This window comes from Limulus polyphemus, unplaced genomic scaffold (genome assembly GCF_000517525.1).
Source record: "Limulus polyphemus unplaced genomic scaffold, Limulus_polyphemus-2.1.2 Scaffold215, whole genome shotgun sequence".
Classification (NCBI taxonomy): Eukaryota; Metazoa; Arthropoda; class Merostomata; order Xiphosura; family Limulidae; genus Limulus; species Limulus polyphemus.
The window spans coordinates 800,933-825,238 of NW_013665825.1; the positions used below are offsets into that span (position 1 = coordinate 800,933).

General features: G+C 32.5%; 1 protein-coding gene across 1 annotated transcript in view; it reads right to left on the reverse strand.

Annotated features, from left to right (window-relative positions):
- Window positions 1-24,306, reverse strand: part of LOC106478484 (A-kinase anchor protein 13-like) — a 146,934-nt gene that overhangs the window by 118,161 nt on the left and 4,467 nt on the right. Inside the window, exons 2-3 of the mRNA XM_022382087.1 lie at window positions 18,786-18,827; window positions 18,321-18,495 (exon numbers count right to left, since the gene is read on the reverse strand). Of these exons, the coding sequence (XP_022237795.1) occupies window positions 18,321-18,495; window positions 18,786-18,818 (208 nt within the window). The 5' untranslated portion in view covers window positions 18,819-18,827. The remainder of the gene's footprint in view (window positions 1-18,320; window positions 18,496-18,785; window positions 18,828-24,306) is intronic.

Below are 24,306 nucleotides of genomic sequence, written 5' to 3' on the forward strand. Positions count from 1 at the left end.
TGATTTTCCATGACGGCTGACTAGATTGACATCGGCGTTTGGATTTTGTCTGGTAGATGGGATAACCCCAACGCATTTGGGTACTATTACCACAGACATTATCTGTTATGACAATAAGTGGACAACCTGGACCGATAACGGTAAATGCGATATTTAATTCATTATTGTTTTATAGCGCTGATTTAATCGCTTATTAACAATTAATGTAATCAAGAGTTTGTGACCTATATATATTCATTAAAGCTGGAAGTATAGATAATAATTTTAGCGGGTAAATGGTTTATAATCAACTTGCAAAGATATTTCGTGCTGGCATAGATCAGTAATTTTTATTACTTCCACAACTTACGTGCCGCTCACATGTTGGCCAACAATTTCAAGTGATACATTAATATCGGAAGTTAATACCAATAAGAGTAAAATGAAAATAAATACACTTTACGAAGTAGTGAGCTTACTATCGTGCTTTTCAACATTCGATATAACATACATATACTTTTTTAAACATTAAAATTACTTTAATTGTTAAAGAGACGATAAAAATCCTCATAATGATTCAAAATATTTAGCATCGAAATATACAGAAATTGTTTGCTGAAAAAAGAAACTTTCATAATATTAACCCTTTATCATTCGTCTCTCTGCTCCCGAAGTGTAACTTAGAAATTTCACACTCAGAAACTTCTCATAAACTACATACAACATCAATCAACTCGTGACGAATTTACGATATGCAGCGCAGTTAAGACTCACCTTTGTCAAAGTAAAGCTATATTTTCGTATCACGTTTTTGTTTTCATTTCCATTAACCTTGTTCTTGATTATGCTCTCTACTTCCCTGAAAATAACACACACACACACACACACCAGAAATCAATAGTTACATGTAAAAAAGAAATCGTAACTTGACAAAAAAAAAAAAAGGGACCTCAGTTCTCGGTCTGAACGAAGTATTTTCATACAAATAAAGGCCAGCCAACTGCGTGCAGCAAGCAGCTGCTGAGCTTCAGAATACACATGTATATAACAAGCTAAAGCTACACGCTAGGCCAAGCCTGTATACGTACGTACACTGACTGACTCGTTATTCCTGAAACACCACCTGTCAAGTCACAGGCTTTCCAATATGACATCATGCAATGGCATCAATTAAACTTCACAGAAATATATTTATATGCAAAGTAGACGTAACGTTCTTCATTTGTGCTTTTCCTTCTTCTCGAGCCTGGATGAAGATATGCGACTTGAGGACCTTCTAGGAAGTTTACAATAGCGAGCAGTAAACTTCCTCTGTCAAGAAAGTGTTAAACAAAGCAATGGAAAAGCAGGCGTACAAACAGACCTCTCATGATAATTACACTGCTGGTGTATATATATACGCTGCAATGGCCTTTCCTCCCTCCCTCAATCTACTTGTCACCTGTCTCACGTTTCTACCTGGTTCAACCGGTATAAAGAATAAAGGAGGAGGGTCGTACGGCCACTGACCCTCTACTACGCATGTACACGTTTCTATGCTCCGCGTGCACAGCTTGCACCAAGAGTGATTACAATAGAAGATGCCCTATAAAGACAGTTGTGACATCTTACTAATATTCGTCACAACTGCAACTCATGGGCTACGTGTAGCTCGCTCACTGTGGACATTCAGCGCGAGCGCACCACAGCATAATGTCATGCTAAAAAACGTACAATAATTAGGCTAACAAAACATATTTAAAAGCACGGTGAATATATTGGACTACATACAGAAAAGTTTAACATGTAGAAAAGTACAGTGTTTTTATTTGACCAATTAAACAATTCAATGTACTGTAACATATAATTCAGTGGGAAGTTTCAAAGTGTTTGTTTAATTTCGCGCAAAGCTACACGAGGATTATCGGTGACGGGGATTCGAACCCGCGACCCGCAGATTGAGAGTCCGGTGCTTAAACCACCAGGTCATGCGAAGCCCGTAGTTCCCACATGGAACTGTGATTATCTAATGCATGACTAGTTCTGGTCTGTTTCCACGGCGAGTCGAGTTTGATCAAAAACTAAGTAATTTAATTGCTCTAAGATCACACAAACTTTACCGGCTAGGCCTTAAGCTTTTAGCTTCCACGAAGTTTCATCTGCTTCCCTCAAATATTTTGACGTTTTTGTTAATTTTTCTATCACCAAAAAATGCAAATATTGATAGAGTTGCGACTTTAAAATTACCCCAAACCTAGAGACAAAGGTAGGGGAAATGCGTATACTAAATGTTTACAAGTATGCCAAAGCTTTGTGCCACGCGGAAATAAAGCACTATACAAAACAGACCACTCTCCACGTACGAGAAAATTGTACTGAGTTTGTAATGGCCCGAGACTTGTTTTCAACAATATTCACTTTATATTTACAATGTATGGTTAACACATACGAGGTTCTTCTGTAAAACAGATCAACAATATTCACTTTATATTTACAATGTATGTTTAACACATACGAGGTTCTTCTGTAAAACAGATCAACAATATTCACTTTATATTTACAATGTATGGTTAACACATACGAGGTTCTTCTGTAAAACAGATCAACAATATTCACTTTATATTTACAATGTGTGGTCAACACGTATGAGGTTCTTCTGTAAAACAGATCAACAATATTCACTTTATATTTACAATGTGTGGTCAACACATATGAGATTCTTCTGTAAAACAGATCAACAATATTCACTTTATATTTACAATGTGTGGTCAACACGTATGAGGTTCTTCTGTAAAACAGATCAACAATATTCACTTTATATTTATAATATGTGGTCAACACTTATGAGGTTCTTCTGTAAAACAGATTTGGTTTCTTCAATGTTAACAATCGTCACCTGATCTGTATCCCGCGGGTTCATCACGTGAACCAGTAAATATAAAAACTGATCATGTAAGGCTTAACAGTGTAGCAGTGCTCAAGAAGATATACCCGCTGGAAAAAGAAAGGATTCGGTATCTTCAAGAGTGCAGTTTTACACGCACACAGCTTCAGTGGTGGTCTGTGAAGACTGGCACACACACACACACACACACACACAATACTTTACCTTATCAAGGGGAAAAAGGTTTTGCTTACTCTTCCAATATAAATGCATATATACAACTTACAGTTTGCTTTCTACGAACGAACCAGTTTCTTTGACCAGGTATAATTACGTTCAATTTAGTAGTTCTCAAGATTTGATAACTATCTTTGAGTACTTAACGTTTCATTTCACTAATTTAATAATAAATACTTGCAGAATACAAAAACAAAACTCGGAGTGCAATGTGTATAAATATCTTTTTCTATACATACGTCTACAACTCTCAGTAGCAGAGTGGAATGAATTAAATTAAAACTGGGATACAAGTTAATTACTATTACTTCATATATCATATTACTCAGTAGGGTTAACAATATTTTGAATTATGTTCGTAGCCTCATTTATAAAGTAAGTCAGTCAGTAATAACTTGTAGGGCGTAGATTGCCTTATTATTGTGATTGGATACCCTCGTTAATTGTTGACAGCGCTGATTTCTTTGTAATTTCATGTATGTTTTGTCACCAATATAGCGATAATTACACCACTCATTGCAATTCGCGCAACTACGCTATCATTATGCAGGCACTGTACGGGAATTTTTAATTATGTAAACAAAGAAGCATAAACTATTTCCTACATGTCAAATACTCCATGTATAAAAATACATTTGTATTCTTTCTTACTGAAATCGTTATTTTACATATTTATCGGTGGAATATTAAGCAAAACAAACCTCATCATAAAACTTAATAACTATGATATAAACATAAGATAATCTCAAAAGTCAGTACACCCCTGAAGAACAAAATTCCCCTTTGTCAATAAACACGTGTATATAATTGATCAACACCCACACAGATATATGTAAAAATATGATTAACTTATAGTCCAGCTCCTCTCACGTTATTTCAAGATCAAAATATTTTATGAGTACAAGTAATAAACTGTTTATTCGTTTTCTTTTCCATATAACTCACTTTAAACTTTGCCTTTTCTTTAAAACCCACTATCCAAAACGAATCAAATTGTATCCACAAATTATTTATACAGACATGGCAGGGAAAACTGTTGATATGTTTGTTTGGTGGTTTTTATTCATTTTACCCTAACTATATAATAATTAACAATAACATACAAAAACAATATTTTATACTCGCAAAGAACTGTAGCTTAATTCTGTTTTGAGTTGATTCTCAAGCACAGTTGGTCTGAACGCACATTAACTACATTGGGTTTTGCACTAAGAACAATGGAAACAGGATAGAACAAGACGAACGAAAGGAGGTAAATTACGGTGACCAGCATGTTTGTCTTCTCATCAGCGAATAGCGACCTACATTTTCCCAATTTATCTTAGTTCATAGAATTAACAAAAATTTCTGAATCTTTTCACACACACAGTTTTTTTTCAGTGCGTGACACAATGGAAATCGAATACAATTAAACATGAAAGTTTAGCAACCTTTGTAAAAATAGCAAAATAACACTTTTCACTTAGTAAGTGCCTCTTTGTACAAACAACTCAGTATACGATACGGTTGAATGGGAAAGTGTGTATGTACATTTATATAAACACGTGTAATCTGTTCTAAAAGTTTACAGAGAAATTTACTTGCACAAGACACAACCGAGTAAAATTTATATAAAAATATACAAGTAAATAACCAAGAACGTTAAAAAAATTTGAGTCATGGGAATATATTTCAAATATCGCCATACCATTAAAATAATAAAGCTGTAACTGATACAGTCGATTACAGGTCAAATTCAAACATTACATTAGTCTATAGTTCTATTTTAGTGGACAAGCCATGGTGCGATGAATATACAGAATGGGGGTTTCTATCCCATTGACCTCATTATAGGAGGAAGTACCTACGTAATATTATCCGTACTGCCCTACCCCTCCGCCCTCGTTCTCACAAAAATTGATTTATAGCTCCTTAAATGAGTAACAAAGTATAGATTGTTTAAACATTTTCCTCCTAACACTCACGTTCGTAATGTAAATCGTGCAATGATTATTCTCTAAATGAGTGACGTTCTATCAGAAGTACAGTACAGAGCAATGACAAAGTTCTTTTGTAGCCACAATTATACAATGTACAACTAACTTTCTCAGATGTAAATGGAAGACTTTAATACCACAACTCTCAAATAGTTTTCTTGAAGCCAGACTAAACAGGATGTCCGAGATCACGTTACCTGTAAGCTTCGGAGAACAATGTCATATTAAGAACGTTTGAAAAATAATCGTCCAGTAAGCTTATACATCGTGAATAACAACGTCAAAACTAATTTATTGTTAACACTTAACAATTATAAGGACTCGACCATCGTGAGAACAAACATAGCTAGCTTGTTTTTCATTCAGGATAGATAAAAACTCACAGCTAATCGACTGTAATTTAAAATACTTCTAGTAGGTATTACGGATCAAAATAATTAATTCTTTATGTTATGTTTTCAAACACATTCAGTTTAAAACAACAATAAATTCACCAAACCTGACTGTCATCCAGCATCAAGTAAAATTTGTTTCACTTTGAAAATTGAGCAGTTTATACCCTAACACTACTAAAAATACGTCAGAAAGGGTGTGAAACACCCCCCTAAAATACATCATAAAGAGTGTGAAACACCACATTAAAAATACATCAGGAAGGGTGTGAAACACCACATTAAAAATACATCAGGAAGGGTGTGAAACACCACATTAAAAATACATCAGGAAGGGTGTGAAACACCCCCTAAAAATACATCAGGAAGGGTGTGAAACACCCCCTAAAAATACATCAGGAAGGGTGTGAAACACCCTCTAAAAATACATCATAAAGAGTGTGAAAAAATACATCAGAAAGTATGTGAAACACTACTAAAAATACATCAGAAAGTGTGAAAATGTTACGTAAAGATGTTAATGTTAACGTTACAGGCGCCACTGATTTAAGGAAGTAGTGCCACGGATTTTAAGCTGATAAAAAAGTACTTGTAGCCAGTCCTCTGGTGTAACACGCCTTTCCAACACTTCTAAAGAGGATTATTTATATTTATTTAATTAACACGAGAGCATGTTTTGCTCAACGAATGATAACGTGCTTTAGATTTAACTAAACAGTACGGTTATACAAAAGGTTACTCGCACTTTAGAAGAACGATTTACATATGCTCACGAGAAGCGAGCCGTGATTCCAAAGGCGACAAGTTTAGCACCTAGATATTTGGTTCACAGCCGAGATTTCCGGCCATTTCACAGTGCAATGCTGTCAGAGGATTAAATTTATAGCTGAAGGATTTTGCCACCGCCCTTTTCGGAGAAAGATGGTCGTATAGTGACACTTACAAACAATGAAGAGCCAACGGGCATAAGATTTCGGAAAAGGAAGCTTTAAATGTTCTTCATAAAAACGAAAAAAAAAACAACAACAACAAAAACAAAGTTCAAAGCGGAAACTGGATACGAAACCATACCCCAAAGCAATCCTAAATAACGCCATCTGCAAAGTAAAGGTTATGGTTAAGAAAGACAGCCTCTAACCTAAACGGCAATGTGATGAGTCTAAGGATATCTACCACCATTAACAAGATAAATGACAAGGATTAGAAGTTGACAACCAACAACTGTTTTCAAGAAAATATTGTACAAAAAACTGTCACATCAATCCCACTGAACTGTATACTTGAAGTCCCCATGATGCATACTCAATAGATTTTTTAACCTTTAGTTTTTTTTTTTCCACGACGTCTGAGAAACTGGTGTCTTTGTACACAGAAGACTTCTGGAAAACTTGTCAAGATGTGTTGTCAAATACTGACATCGCCTTCCTTCAGCAGAAGCTTGTTACAATGGAAATTAATGTCTGGCAATAGTCTAGAACATCATTCTTATAAAACGCTATTTACCCTTAATAAAACAGTGAACAAAACAAACATTATGATAAGAAAGAAAGTACTGAATATTTAGATACTTTATACATAATAACCCAAGGTTCCCGAGATGGGTGAACCTCATAAGACATTACTGGATTTACGGCCACAAATATCGTTAATAGTGAGGGTACCCAACTGGTTCAACAATTCATTCTAATAATGATAAATAATCCAGTTTGATTATTATACTTAGTATGCTATGCTCATTACTAGGTAAATATGTTTAATTCTTGTCTATGTAGGTAACTTGCTTTGATCAGAAGTTAATATCAGGTATGTCATCACTCCAACTGTTAAAACAGTTCATAACTTTGTTTTTGAGTTTAATATAGCTTTATTTAAAGAGCTAGGGTTTAATTCAAAAATAAAAAAAAACAACTAGTAATGAGATGTATACGATCATTGAAATTGAGATCATTACCTCCAAGAGATCACAAAAGTTCCAGTAAGACAGATGACTGACTGTCTAGCTTCACATACTATAATATACCATAATGTTTTGGGACAACAAGGGACCTATTGGTCCATATCAGCTGTTCCATACTCTAAATTAAATTAATTTTTCAAAAATCTTAAAGCCAGACCTTATCATTCTTATCAAGCTTTTTCTTAAGCTCACTTAAATTTACTGCCTCTACAACCCATTCCAAAGGCCAACCACCCTGTTAGAAAAATGAAACTATCTTACCTGAAGATTACTCCTACCTTGCCAAAATTTATATCTGTGTCCCCTAGTCATACTATTCTCACTGTTAAATATGAAAAAAAAATGATGCATCAACACTATCAATTCCCTTTACAATCTTAAACACCTCAATCAGATTCCCCTTAACTCTTCTTTTTTCAAGAAAAAACAATTTGAGAGATTTCAGTCTCTCCTTGTATGATGACCCCTCCATCTCAGGCACAATTCTAGTAACCCTTCTCTGAACACTTTTCAACAATTCAATGTTCTTCCTCAGGTAAGGAGCCCAAGACTGAACACAATATTCCAAATGTGGTCTAACCAGTGAACTGTACAATGAAATTATAACCTCTTTAGATTGGTATTCAATATTTCTGTAGATACAACCTAAAATCCTATTTGCCCTACCACTAGCAACAGCACCCTGCTTGGATGGCTTAAGAGACTAATCAGATATTACACCAAAATCTCTTTCTTTCATGACACTGTTAAGGTTATTACCATCCACATTATACTTATAATTTGAATTATGATAATCCACATGCATTATCTTGCATTTATTATAATTAAAACCCATCTGCCATTTATTTGACCAACTCAATAAATCCTTTTGTAAATCAACAGCATCCTCTTCACAGCTAGCAACACCAAAGATCTTAATATCATCTGCAAATTTAAGCAATTTATTGACTATTCCTTAATCTGTCATTGATGTAAATCAAAAAGAGCAAAGGTCCTAAGACTGAGCCCTGAGGTATCCCACTTGTGACATTAATCCACTTTGACTGAACTCCATTTGTAACAACCCTCTGCTTTCTTCCATCCAGCCACTCTTCTATCCAATTTGGTAACTTATTCCCCACACCTATAGAGCTATTCTTTACAAGCCTTTTATGTGGCACCTTGTCAAATGCTTTCTGAAAATCCAGATATACCAAATCTACATAAGCAGTAACCTTTCCAAAGAATGTTAAAAGATTTGTAAGGCAAGATTTTCCCTTATTGAAACCATGTTGATTATCCAATAAAATTCTAAACTTTGTTAAATGACTTTGCAAAGCATCTTTTAACAGACTTTCCAAAACGTTTCCCACAAATGATGGAAGGCTAATGGGTCTATAATTATTGTGACAAATTTTATTACCTCTCTTAAAAAGAGGAGTTACATTAGCTAACTTCCAATCCTCTGGTACCTGCCCATTATTCAAGGACTGACACAAAACAGTAGTAAGTGGCTCACATATCCAAGCTTTAATCTCCTTAAAAACCCTTGTGGAAATAATATCTGGCCCAGGAGCTTTACCATGAGTCTGTGGCTATATTAACCATAACAAGACAAAAAAAATGCAACTTTAGATAATGACACAGAGTATTAGGTAGCCAAAACAAAAGTAACTTAATAACCACATTGACTGATATGTTTTGTCGAAACTGCATATACCTGCACAGATAACAAATTCTGAAAAATTCCATTATTAATACACATGATGTACTAATATACCATTTTGTCCTTGTCCTTTTTCTAGACTTGTCCTCAAACCAAAATTAATCTTAACGTTGAACCCAATAAGATTTACAAACACATGTTGGTCAAGGAGTAGCGTAACTTATCACCTGAGAAAAAATACAACATGTATTACAGACAACACAACTCTTTAACAAAGATGAATGGACACTGTACATTGTAAACACTTTGACAGAAACTGAGAAACAAATTCTACATCATTAAGATATAGTGTCACACATGGGACCCTTCAATAGCTTAGTTTCAAGGGTAAAAAAAATACATAATGAAAACTCTTTCACAATTGTATTTCCCAAAATCACATTAAATATAATAAAGAAATATTCTTTAAACAAAAATTTATCACAGTACAAAACTGCAAACAAAGAAATGTAAAATAAACCCTGCAACAATGGAATGAAATACTTCAATCACTAAGTAAAATCACACCTTTCATCAGTATCTAGTCCAAACTCTTTAACAGTGGAATACAAATTATTACACAGTTTATTCAATAATTAGAAAACAGGGATGGAAATAAACTCCCTTCTGCCAAAAACAAGTCACATAAGAACATAGTTAAACACATGAAATAACTTACACTGACATAAGAAAATTAATAAAAGAAACTCTTTAACAATGACACTTATTTTATTTAACAAAATCAGCAAATAGAAATTAACAAAGACCTTTTAATTAAATTTCAGTGAAATTCCTTTTTAAAACACTACCTTAGATGCAAAAAAACCCTCCAATTACAGAAATGCAACACTAATAGAATATACTTTAAAAATTAAATCAAGCTGAAAAGAAACTGGAAATATCTCATAAGTAAAATAATATCATTCACATAAATAAAGAAGACACCCTTCTGAATGACCAACACATAAAAACAAAATGGTTTATTTAAGTGTTTTACACTCGCAAAGAATAAACCTATCATTCTATCAGTATTCGAAGAACTTGTAGCATTCCACCACAACTTAATTCTTCATATTGTTAGCTGACACTAGGCAGCTGGTGCATAATTGAATAGAATTGTTTAAACATTTGATTAACAACAAGTAAAAAGTTGGGAATGGTCTATTCTTTCATTGGGAGTGTGTCTGTGAGCCAGACTAGTAAAACACATATAACACATCATCTCTTGCACAGGACCTTATACAGGTACAAGATTAGTACTATATAGGTGAAATTACAAAGTTTCTCTGTACTTGTATTACTTTCTGCTCCCCAAAAGCCTATCCTGCTTTTCATGCATCTTTGACTGTACCTTGTTTTAAAATAATGTTAAGAAAATATTCTGTAAAATTGTGTGCTTATATTTCAATCTGTATGAATGAAAATACTCTATCATAACCAAATAAAGCACTGGGTGCACCAACTATAGATGTGATATGATATTCAAGCTACCTTCCATGAATTTCATCTATTCATAAATATTTCAATTTGATTCAATCAAAATATCTTGCACCACTCTTACCCAAAAAATAGTATAACTGTTTCCTTTCAAATGTGCTGGAAGTTCCTTACAACTTTTTCTGTGAAAATCCATTAACTACCAATTATTTCAGTGTCAAATTTGAAACATTCTCTCATTAGTAGTAATGAAAATAATAAATACACTGCATCTTTCAATAAATCTTCTCAAGTCCATTAAGTATATGTTAGTCTTAACATTCAAATCAAATCCTTATTTTCATTCACACGTTTCTTAACAGAAGTGTTCTTTGTGTAATCGATCCATTTACGTTATAGAACACTCACGAATGACTTCACGTTATGTTAGATCGTACACATGTAAGAACACACCATAAATCTATTTACACCAATATAATGCTATTTACATATATCACCATTACATACTGTCACATGCTTCCTCCTGCTCGCATGCTATTTAGTTCAACTTATTTCAGTAGCCGTCTTAGGTTACTTTCCATAAATAAGTTGTTTAATAGCTGGGGTCTGTAATGTGAAGCCATTATTAAGATGTCAAACTTGTAGGAATTGTCTTTTCAGGCATCATGAAATATGTAATCACCAGCAGGATTCAGCTAAACTAAGACTTTTCAGCCAGAATTAATACTGATGCTGTTACTACAATATATATAGGTAGACACACACACACACATACATACATACATACATATATCAATATACACTTAGAGGAAACAACTCTTTCAATGTATAAAGAGAAGCTATTTACTTCACTTTATTTCAGTAGCCGTCTTAGGTTACCTTCCATAAATAAGTTGTTTAATAGCTGGGGTCTGTAACGTGAAGCCATTATTAAGATGTCAAACTTGTAGGAATTGTCTTTTCAGGCATCATGAAATATGTAATCACCAGCAGGATTCAGCTAAACTAAGACTTTTCAGCCAGAATTAATACTGATGCTGTTACTACAATATATATATAGGTAGACACACACACACACATATATATATCAATATACACTTAGAGGAAACAACTCTTTCAATGTATAAAGAGAAGTTACATACACAATTACTGGATAGAATATAGCAAGAATAGTGTAGTATTCTGCATGGAATTTCTGATAGATCAAGCAACTGATCATCTTCAAACACTTATTGGTTATTAATATCCACCACTGGTATCAAAATGTGATTTTCAGCATTACAATTCCTCAGACTTACTACTCAGCTATTGGAGGGCCTCTCAAAACATAAAAACAAGGGTTGCAATGCCCTTTCAGCCACTGAATTTTCCTAAGGTTATCTCATATTCTGAAACTCTGTTTGACAGCTAGAAAATTTATGATCAAGGAACTATCATTTGATTTTCAGCAGATACCTCTCAATAAAATTCTGCTCAATGGTATGTCCTTTCAGCTAAATTTTCAGACTTGTAACTATCTTCGTTTCTCTCACGATAATCAAGTGACAGTCAGAAAATGCAATCCATGCATTTTGCCAGACAGTACATCTCGATAGCCCAGAAAGCAAGGAATACTACTTCTGTGCAGTAGGTGATCCTAAAATCAGGAAATGGCCTTATCAAAAATGACCAGGTTTAATCCTAGCCATATTGATTATTGAAAAGCAGTCACTGGCAGCTCAGTGAACAATCAGAACTACCATTACCTTTAGATATGGCACTTCCTTACCTGACTCACTGTGAAGAGTCAGATAAGTATTTTCAGCTTTCTTCAACCCCTGGATTCAGGAGAGAAAAAGTGTTTTCGTCCTCCTCTGACTTGTGTGTATTCCTCGGATTCCTGGTCAAGCCAGTGCATTGATATTGTACAGATGCAGATGTTTAACATATATTACAGACTTTCAGACATCTCTTGACTGCTGCAACTCACACGTTAATAGACCAACTTGCTTGGAGCAAAAGAAAAGAATCTGTCTAGCTGATACCAAGCTGCTTCTTTGCCACTGGCACATACTAAAACCACCCCAGTCTCCACTAGTATATCCATTCTTAAACTGTTTTATCATAGCACCCTTTCTATAATATGGGGAATTTCTAGGTGTTGGCAAGCAAATTCATGTTTGATGACTAATTTAGACATTTTTTTCACACTACAAAAATTCTTACAAACATTGTGAGACATCTACTCTATGGGAGGACAATACACCACACCTATAGGGGTAAGACTTTGTGCCCAAAAATGACCATGTTCAGCAAACACCCTATTGATCTCTGCTCAGTACACCATCATGATGTACAGTAAGTGTTTATTCTGGTTAGTTTGATCAGAATAACAAACCTGGAAATCACATGGTTGACAGTCTTTATTACCCATTCTGCTAAACCATCAAATTTGGGGTAATAAGGTGAAGTCTACATTTCACCACACTCAAAATGTTACACAACTAAGAGAACAGTTGGCAGTTGAAGTTAGTTCCAAGATCCATATGGATCTTGTCAGGTGCTCCAAACTATAGTATTCAGTGTTCTGCCTTAGCATCAGCTACATACTATACCAACGTTATGACCAGAGAAAAAGCCTTGGCCCTCTCTGTACAACTCTCATTAGCCATGAGTATATAATGATACCCTCATCCTGTTTCTGGGAGTGGAGCAGCAATACCCAGGGCTTATTCTCTGTAAAAGAGAACCAACCATGTTTTGATCAACTTTTTCTCTTGGTGACACATCATATAGTATTGATACCAGTGCTAAACGTCTCAACTCGAATGTGACCAGAAGAACAATTAAATTTCAAAAAGTTTCAATGCTACTACAAGGAAGAAGAAAACACATAATACATTACACATCATTTAAAAATTATACAGCTACATAGGGAGAAAAAAATCATGAAATAAATATTGTATTTTTAATCCTAAGTCTTAAAATCCAAAAAATGGCACACACCAATGTTACAGCATAGTTTGCATAAATGTTTGCCAAAAGAATGCAAGTAATTAATGAAAACAAAAATTTAAACATTTGTAGTAAGACACGGAAAGTCAGTGATATATAAATAAAACAAAACTAAGAGTAACAAATATTATTTCTTGCTTTTGAAGTTCCTACAGCATACTGTGTTGGCCTATAAATTGCATAATTGTACTCATGATTCATGGCATGTGAACATTACTGATGTCACGACAGTACAAATTCCAATGTTAAGCATCGCTTATGTAACATTATTTTAGTGTCTACTGATTGACTGACAGACAACACACTATTGTACAGTGGTGTGAATAGTTAAAACAGGTGCCCCTCCAGGCAGCATTTGGTCCACCTTTTGGGAAATTATAAATCCCCCACCCCACCATAAAAAAAAAACTAGTAGTAATACCTGAAAGTATATAGATACATTTTTTCTTGTATAATAAATTCCAATAAATGAACATTCATTTGAAATAAGTACATATAAAATACAATCATACCTGAAGCCATTTTATATGTATTTATCCAGTAATTAAAGTTATGCTAAAAATGTTATTCTGTTAAAATAATTAATTCCATACTGCTTGTTTCTTTGCTTGCTGATACAAGATTCTTTGGCCTTCACATGAAAGTAAGGACAAAAATGTTAAATTATGTGAACCACACTAGTTAAACATTATCAGTATGCTGTATTACACTATAGAGTCTAATAAAAAATTATCTAAAAAAAGTGAAGTAGTTAAAAGTATAAATTCTGTGCATCATAATTGTTCAGATTCTCCAGGAAAATCGAAAATATTTTCATAATCATTCATATCTTATTTGAAATATAACAAATAATCTGTCTTTTCACTATACCTATTGCTACAGTCCTATAAATACTGCTAGACAATGGTGATACTGGCTAAAACTGGATTAAATAAAAACTTTTTTTCTTCAGCATTCAGGATGTTTGAAATTTATTTCTTGAACCACATTTAATATTAAAAGTTGACTGTCAGTTTTCTAAATGATGCCCCATTCTATCAAATACTATAATTAAAGTTGAGAAAAAAAAATGGTGCTTAATAGGAAAATGGATGTACTGAACCATTACCCTGTACTTGAGACTTTGGATAAGTAACAGCAGAAAAATGTGTCAATATTTTGAACTACTTGTCTAACAAAATTCCCTTTATATAATCTCAATTAAATAATGAGTGTTATATAGATGTATGAATGTTATAAAAGATCAGGCCAGAAGTAAGTAAAACATTGCACAATAACATACACATACATAATACTTTTAACTCATCAGTATCACTCAGTACTTCAGCATGTACACAAAATATACCCTTTAAAATACTACTATTCCAACTGCCATAGAACCTTAAAAACAGTGCTTTAACACTTGTTTAAAATAGAATTCTCTTGTGTGAAACAGTCTGTCATCATTTTTAATTGTAAAAGATTACATTTAAATAGTTTTTTTACATAATACATGTGTAAATGTTCATACTCTAACATTGTTTTGATAATATTTTCAAAATTCAGCCATATGATGTAGTTTACCAAATGTATTAGTGTCAAAAAATAAACTTTTCCAGTAATTTTTAAAAATCAAAAAATATTAGAATGTGTTTGATTCACTGTGCTAAATATTTCCAGTATGAATGTTATGTTAAATTCAAAATATTAAAAAAATAACAAATATCCACACACAAATTGCAGTATATAATATTCAGTTAAGCTTCTCTCACAGTATATCAATATTCAGTTAAGCTTCTCTCACAGTATATCAATATTCAGTTAAGCTTCTCTCACAGTATATCAATATTCAGTTGAGCTTCTCTCACAGTATATCAATATTCAGTTGAGCTTCTCTCACAGTATATCAATATTCAAATGTCAATTAGTACTACTTAAAGTCCTTTAATTGACTCAGTACTACGCAGAAAGACTGACGTACTAATATGTAAAAGAATATACAAATTTAAAACTATTTCTAGAAACTATATTCCTTTCAACATCAGGATAAAACATGGTGTTGAACAACTATCAGATTTAGCCAATCAATATACAATGTAAGCTTAACATTGTGCTTAATAAACCATAACAGAATTCCATGCTTTATATAGTAAGATTACAGCAATTGGACATGTCTTATAGCAATGCTGCAGGATATGTTTGAATATCCTTAAATAATGCTTCACTTGAGATCAAAGAGTGAATGCTGTCAATTAGGTTAAGACCATTTTAAACATCTGCAGCTCCGAGACCCGATTGATTTTTATTGACAGCATGAGTACGATATTCTATCCGTTAATCTAGGGAAAAAAAAAATACATTGACATCTTTACATGAAAGATTTAACCAAGGAATAATTAATATACAGTTAACCTGAAGATGAGCACCAATCAACTAGTCAAAGTTAACAGCTATCACACAATGTGATATTTACAAGTTTTATGGATAAAATAACCTGATGTCTATTTATACATGAACAGTAAAAGATTCATACTTTCATATTTTTAAAGAAAATAACTACACCCTAAAAACTTGAATATATATGTCATAAATAAATTTCAAGAACTAACTTAATATTTCTGATGATGAATAGTTTCAATATTGTGTGTGAAGAATTTAAAATTTAGTCTTTAAAAGTCTTGCCAATTTTGTTGACTTACAAAATTATTACAATGCTACAATATATAAAGGAATTTTGACATTTAAAATATAAGATGCAAAAAACCAGTAAATTAGAAACATGGCATAGATTATGACAATCACACACTACTTCTATCAATACATAACACACAAGCTACATTATCTGAAATGACTTAGTTTAACTCATTGATATATCGTAAATGTTATACCACTTAACATGACCTAAAACAACAACACAAGTGGGTATTTTAAGATAAAGCATTATTTTGGTCAGAAAAGTTTTTATCTTGTAGATCACAGTCCAAAGAACATGTTTCTGAGAAAGTTGTTAACTTGTTAATATTACCTGTAATAATAAGAACTTGTTCTAACTTCAAGATATCTGTGTATTTTTAAAAGAGAAACACTTCTCTGATTTTACAAGTATCAAAGCTAATTGAGTAAGTTAGAGACCATCAGAAAACCTACAAGTCACTCTGTAACTTCCCGTAAAAATATAATAAAGTGTCTTAAACAAGTGTCCACAGCTTTATGTACATTTTTATAAGGAAATTGATTTTGTGTAGGCTTACTTTAATCTAAACCATTACTTGACAAGTTGGTGTATGCTCACTTATAACTAGCAAACTCCTGAATTGATTATCACCAAACCTAGCATGTACCATTGAAGCCTTCCAGGAAGTGACATAGAGGGGTCACCTACATCACCTCCAGAGCCTCTATGTCTTCCCAGTGTGTTGAATGGGTATGTCAGCTAGTATATTCTAATTCAGAAATCCCTCACATGTACAGTGATGTCATTACTTTTATACACGTTGCTACAAATGATTATAAAGTAAGTATCCCACTTCAGAGCCTTATGGCACTAAACTACCTATAAGGTGTAGGATGTCAGAAAGTACAGGTTATGATATGTGACACAGGAGGGGAGGAAAACAACTGCAGCATTTATGAATCTTTGCCACCACTACATAATCTGCATTGTTGTAATGTTAACTATTTAATACATACACTCATAACAATGCATTCCATATGTGTAACAATGGATACTACCAGTTCCAACTTCATTTCATCAGGTACTCAAATAACTTATTTTATTATAGCATTTTTCAAATCAGATATGGTGCATCAACAGAACTCTGCCACTGTCATATTCAGAGAAGATGGTAGAAGAAAATAGCAGGATGTGACTGCCAACATCTATCTGTGAGAGCCTTTTGACCTAGCAGTGTATATGGAAAGAGGAACTATCTTGTATGAATACCAGAGTATTGAACACCTACCTCTGTTTACACTTGAGATATGACCATGTCAAAGTGCAGCCGATTATACAATCTATACATGCACTGAGACTATGCAGTGTCAATTTCTTGGATAAGAGTGGCTGAGAAAAGAAAAAGCTTGTATTGAACCCACCTTCACATCATACAAGGTATTCTCATCACACCAAATCATGCAGAACCGAATGCTGTGAGCCTACAGGATATCCTGAATCTACTGGTTGCTCACCATCAATTGTACAGTTAACTGACAATGAGAATTGAGCCATTACAGTGTATCCACATGATTTGTACGACAGCATTCCTCAGTGTTACTTGAAGTCTTATGGACTATTAATTTTGAGTATAACAGATCTCAAAATATAGTTTATTTGAAAGGTTTACAAGTTAACAAATTTTTTTTAAGAACTGATATTCATTCATACAAAATAAAAGATAGTTGTTATCTGCAAGAAAATGGAATAGACTAAATAATGTATCACGGAACTCCACAGACTTCTTTTAAGCCATGTAAAAAATAAAGTTCTTTTAAATATAGCTTAAATAATAAACAGCAGAGGAATGAAATGCATTACACAGGTTTTAATTCAATAAAACATTTCATCTTCATAGCTACAGTGTAGAAAAAAATAGCACTTATTATTAATATGCTTATTTCTGGCTTGAACAAAAAAAAAAGTGTTTGCTTGAAATGTCTCCAACGAAAAAAAACACAACCATAGTTTTTTTTTTTAAGGTGATTTATCCCCAAAAGTCTAATTTCATTATTTTATTACCTTAGAATTTTCCTATTTGTCCTTAACAAATATTGGTTATAAGTACATAATAATAATAATAATAACCATTAAAAAAAATAACCTTACCAGGAATGTGACTTTTCAGTATCAGTGAACCAGGACTCCATGTGGCTTTTGCAGGAGTAACATGCCTCAGCCTTGAACCCAGAAAAACAAAGTAAAATTTTCCTTCTTCAACCTCTTCTGAAGATAATGGTGGAAAGGATGATAGGTCTAATTGAAGATGAATGGCTTTCCCCCCCTTTAATATTGGAAGAACCACATACCAGCTTTAGTTGAGTTATACAAATGTTACTTACTATTTAACATTCAATACTCTGATTCAGAATGAATGGGTGTAACACAGATTAAATTAAGACAATCATATTTTAAACTTTTGTTTCATGAATTTTCAGACTTTGATCAATATACAATATACTCTGTATCTCACATTATAATTCATGACAAGTTTAACTAGATATGCATGATACCAGGTAACATGATAACAAGTTGAATATATTAAGTATTGTAAACAATTGATTAAACACTTACATAAACGGGAGCCCAATTTGGGATCAAATCCATTGTTAACCTCTGAAAAGAGTTAAATACATCTAGTTATGTTAGAAAGTATTGTATAAACAGTAATTAACCAAATTAACAAGAAGTGAGTTATTACTTTTATAAACTTGTGTTTCTCTTCCTTTATATCATCTGGGATTAAAAGAAAGTAATGCATTTTGAAATCTAACAACAAATGTTACAACATGAATAAGTAATAACAAAATATTCACACAAGTATATTGGTTAAAGCCACATATGCATAGCTGAGAAAGGTATTGTTCTTTTACAATAATCCTTTACAGTTTTAAGCATTTTGTGGAGTTGTCAATTACATAGGTATGCACAAAGTACTGGAGAATAGGGGTCGTTGAATAAAAGTGTAATTGCTTAACCACTTCAGTAGTCTTGCAGCTATGGCTTTACACAACTACTTATATATATATAAGGATGGAGTTTTATGTCTTGTTTAAAGTTAAGAAACATGAAGTTATAACTAATAAGTTGATATTACCAGCAAAATTTATTTCCACTTAATGCTATCACTTTTAAATGGCAATTAATCTATTACTGTGGTGGAACCTGAAGAAAAATACATTTCTAATACTATCTCATTCAGCACAAAGATTCCTATTAATCCAAGCCAATCAGTGCCTGTTCTCAGAATCTGGAAATATTTATGAGGTAAAAAGAAGCCAGTTGTTTCTACAAAATGTAGTGACTAATGTTCTTACATCATAACTTAAAACTCCTTAACTTTATGTACTGAACAAGGATATCTAACTTAAAAATTCTCATGATAAAGCAAACATTGCAGTGTCTTCAATAAATGACAAGTGATAAAGTTAATTGAACAATATACTAATGAATTTAGTTCTACAAATGTGCAAAATAAAAATACCTAAGCCTACTAAAAATTGTCTGAGAACTGAGTGATAAATGTTTGTTAAGAAGAAAACAGTACCTTATTTCAAAAAACTTAAAAGGAATATTGGGTTAAAACTTGGATTGCTGATGAATGATTATTTAGTAGAAGACTGATTAAAACAGAATTCAACTGATAAAAATTAAACTGATTATTTAGAAAAGCATAATATTTACACAGCGTACTAAAATTATTTGAATTCACTTTACTGAGATTTGTTTGGTTGATACAGAAAAGTACAATTATGTGCTTTGGAAAATATCAAATTATATGAATTTATATAATCAAACATAAAAACACATTTCTGATAATTAATTGTTTTTAACAATTTTGTAATATTTACTAAATCAAAGTTATAAGTGTTATTACTATTTTACATTGATAAAGTTATTAGCTAATTGACCTTTCGTGTGTTAGTTTTTCACTCGTAATTCAGTAGCACCTAGTTACCTATGGTAAGTTACACTATTTCTAGTATGTGGTATGAAAATTTCACCTATTTATCAACTGAATAGGTACTAATATCCAGCCACACCAAATACCTGACAAAACATATAAATACACATATGTAGAATGTTAGCATTTCAGCTATAATGTTTGCCCAGGAACTATGATTATCTTATAGCACTAATGTTGTAACTCATCTACAATATATGTTAATTTTAAAATATTTAGTAAATTTTATAATGCATAAACATGTAGCTTTCTTATTCTTACTTTACTTTCAAAGATCTTAAATTCAGGTGTTACGGTGTAAACAGACTATTTATGACTAATGCTCTAACCCAATTACATGTTATTTATTGACACTCATAAATTTACATTACATTTTTTGCCCTATAAATTATGTGAAGTAATTGTATCTAACAGTTGTTTCAAGACTGTGAATCACACAAAACACAAACATTTTCTTATTATGCTGTACCAAATACTTAAGTTAAAGGTTCACATGTAAAAGTAGTTCACTAGCTTGACAAAAAGTCACTCTACAACTTAAAAAACATGAACTGCAGAACTTTTTACAAATTGAGATATATAGTACGAAGACTTAAAATGTGTGAACTACAAATTATGTGATGAGCAGAGTTTAACTTCTAATATCCTTATAATTACTACTCCTTAAAGTAGTTCTCATTACTTACAACACTGGACATGCTTCTTTAAAAAAATATTCAGATTACTTAAAATAGTACTCTTAAAGCATGGTAATTTAAACATTTCCTGATAATTATTTCAACAAAAAGGTAGCTATTTGTTTTTTGGCTGAAATATTTTGGGAAGAAATTTTACCAAATGGAAAAATAAAACCACATACCATGGGTTTCGTAAATCAAACAGAAAATACTCAATTCAGTCGCAATAAAAATTAAAGGAAACTAATAATTATACAAGTTAACCAGTGTTTTGATGGATTTATGTAACTCGGATATTCCATACATTTCATAACTCAAGTAAACGCATCACATGCATTGTCCATAAAAACGATTACCTTTATATAAACAAGTGCACATGTAACCAGCACAGCCGAATCCCAACAGGTTAATTATATCTATCTTTCATTTACTTCATTAACATACGAGATCTATCATTACTAGTGCTTTCAAAATTTCTGCTATACTTCTCATTTTACCTAGAATTTACTCATGTATGTATTTTAAAACAGCAACCTGTACAGAATTAATAACAAGATACTGTATGCTTTTGGGTTAGAGAAAGAAAATGTAATAATAAACTAGGATTATAAAAAAAATTGGTCTTACTAAAGACCTTCTGGTGAAAAGCTTAATTTGCATTTTGTAATTTCTTTATCTTGGTATACTATTTAAACTGGGTGGTTAGTGAAATTGTTAATCAATTAATCATACAGCTCATTAATCAATTATATTCAACTAATCAATTATGCTCATGAGACTTTGATTGTGGGAATAATTTAAAACAGCACTTGTAAAATATACATATACACTCAATTATAAGAAGTACAAAGCTAAAATAATTACACAATAAAATTAATCAAAACAGGAACCAGCCCTGAAAAGCCTACATGTTTCGATGTTCTCACAACACCTTCTACAGGAGTACAAGTTCAACTCTGGTCAAGATTTATATAACTACATAATCATTTGAATTCCTTTAGCACCATTCAGATTTAAAACACCCAGAGGTTTAGAAGAAATAAAGGACTGGACATATGTTTTATAAACTCTGGGTGTTTTAAGTCTAGATAAAAAAACTTTAAAAATTGCTATTAAATGTAAATAATCAAGTATCAAAGCAGTTGTATTTACACACACACACACTACTAAATGGCCAAAGCTTAGTACTGCTGGACCAAAATGATTTTGTCAATTTTATTTTTACTGCATGCTAGTGCTGAAGAATATACAGTTAAGATAGCTTAGAATGTGCTTTCTGAAAAATGCTTTTTATTTTGCAAAAGTTTAACATACCTTATTTTTGCATGCAAAACATTAGTATTTTAAATTACATGCGTGCCATATTTGGTTGTACCAATATTTACATAGTTTTTCAAGTACGTAACTTATCACCCACAATACAAAAACTGCTGCCACATTCCTATTTATCAGATACCACAGGAATGATAGCTTGGACGTTTACATGTGAAGCTGTGCACGTTTATACTATACAAAATGAAAAATTTCAACTCATTAATGTTATCAAGTTTGGAAAAAATAATCTAAACTACATATTTATGATACATTCACTGATGTAAAAAACAAACGACTACACCCGTATTTTTTACTAATATAAACCAACAACATTACATTAAATTTCATTATGTTCTTACACAAGCAACAATTTTATTCATTACACAATAGTAGCAAACAATTAGTTAGTCCTAAACCATGAATGATTTGAATGTTCTCAGTCTCAAGAAGTGGTAGTAAACTATTGTAGTAAATATGATAAATTAATGGCTATTGTGAATAGATCTGAACCAATCAAATGTCTAGTATCTAACATATTCCAGACACATACACACATCCTGAACTTAGCACTCTTATTGTTAAGTAGCCATGAAACTACACATTTAAGGGTAAATGTGAGAGGTGGTGAGGCCTTTTGCCCAATACCAGAGCACATTAAGCTGGCTGGAATACAAAGACATGGTAGTGGTCTACGCACTATTTGTATTATCAATTTTATGATCAACTGCTATGGTGTGAACTAGGCTAAGTAAGTAAATTATCAATTTTAAGTTATTTACAAATCAGAATTAGAGGAAGTATTAATAACACAATATTATCTACTCATTTTAAACATTGATTATTTATTATAATTATCATCATAATTAACTATTTAAATATACAAGTTGTTATAACAGAACATTCTTGGATAAAGTACATGGCTATATTAATAACCAAATCTTGCCTAGCTGTTTTTAAAATATATCTGCACCATTAGTGGCAATTATCCAGTTTTTAATAAATAAGCTTGTTGCTAAAACTCTTAAGCTAACAAGGTCAGCTCTTGAAAATATTAACCTGAATAAACAGTACAAATGGAAACAAGATCAAACAAGATGACTGCATTAATTCTGAGCTGGTTAAGAAAAACAAGGGAAGTTTAAAAAATAAGGCTCCTTGGACAGATATTTCCCCAAGGGTTTCGAAGGAGGTTAAAGATTGGATATGTGAGCTACTTGCTACTATTTTTTGTCAGTCTTTAAATAGTGGGCAGGTACCAGTGGATTGGAAGTTAGCTAATGTAACTCCTCTTTTCAAGAGAGGTGATAAAAATTGTCCTAGTAATTATAGACCCATTAGTCTTACATCAGTTGTGGGAAAAATTTTGGAAAATCTGTTAAAAGATACTTCGCAAAGTCATTTAACAAAGTTTAGAATTTTATTGGATAATCAACATGGTTTCAATAAGGGAAAATCTAGCCTTACAAATATTTTGACATTCTTTGGAAAGGTTACTGCTTATGTAGATTTGGTATATCTGGATTTTCAGAAAGCATTTGACAAGGTGCCACATAAAAGGCTTGTAAAGAATAGCTCTATAGGTGTGGGGAATAAGTTACCAAATTGGATAGAAGAGTGGCTGGATGGAAGAAAGCAGAGGGTTGTTACAGATGGAGTTCAGTCAAAGTGGATTAATGTTACAAGTGGGATACCTCAGGGCTCAGTCTTAGGAGCTTTGCTCTTTTTGATTTACATCAATGAGAGATGAAGGAATAGTCAATAAATTACTTAAATTTGTAGATGATATTAATAAGGTCTTGGGAGTTGCTAGCTGTGAAGAGGATGCTGTTGATTTACAAAAGGATTTAGATCATTTAGTGAGTTGGACAAATAAATGGCAGATGGGTTTTAATTACAATAAATGCAAGATAATGCATGTGGGTTATCATAATTTGAATTATAAGTATAAACTGGATGGGAATAATCTTAATAACCTAAAGCCATCCAAGCAGTGTACTATTGCTAGTGGTAGGGCAAATAGGATTTTAGGTTGTATCTATACAAATATTGAATATAAGTCTAAAGAAGTTATACTTTCATTTTACAGGTCACTGGTTAGGCCACATTTTGAATATTGTGTTCAGTCTTGGGCTCTTTACCT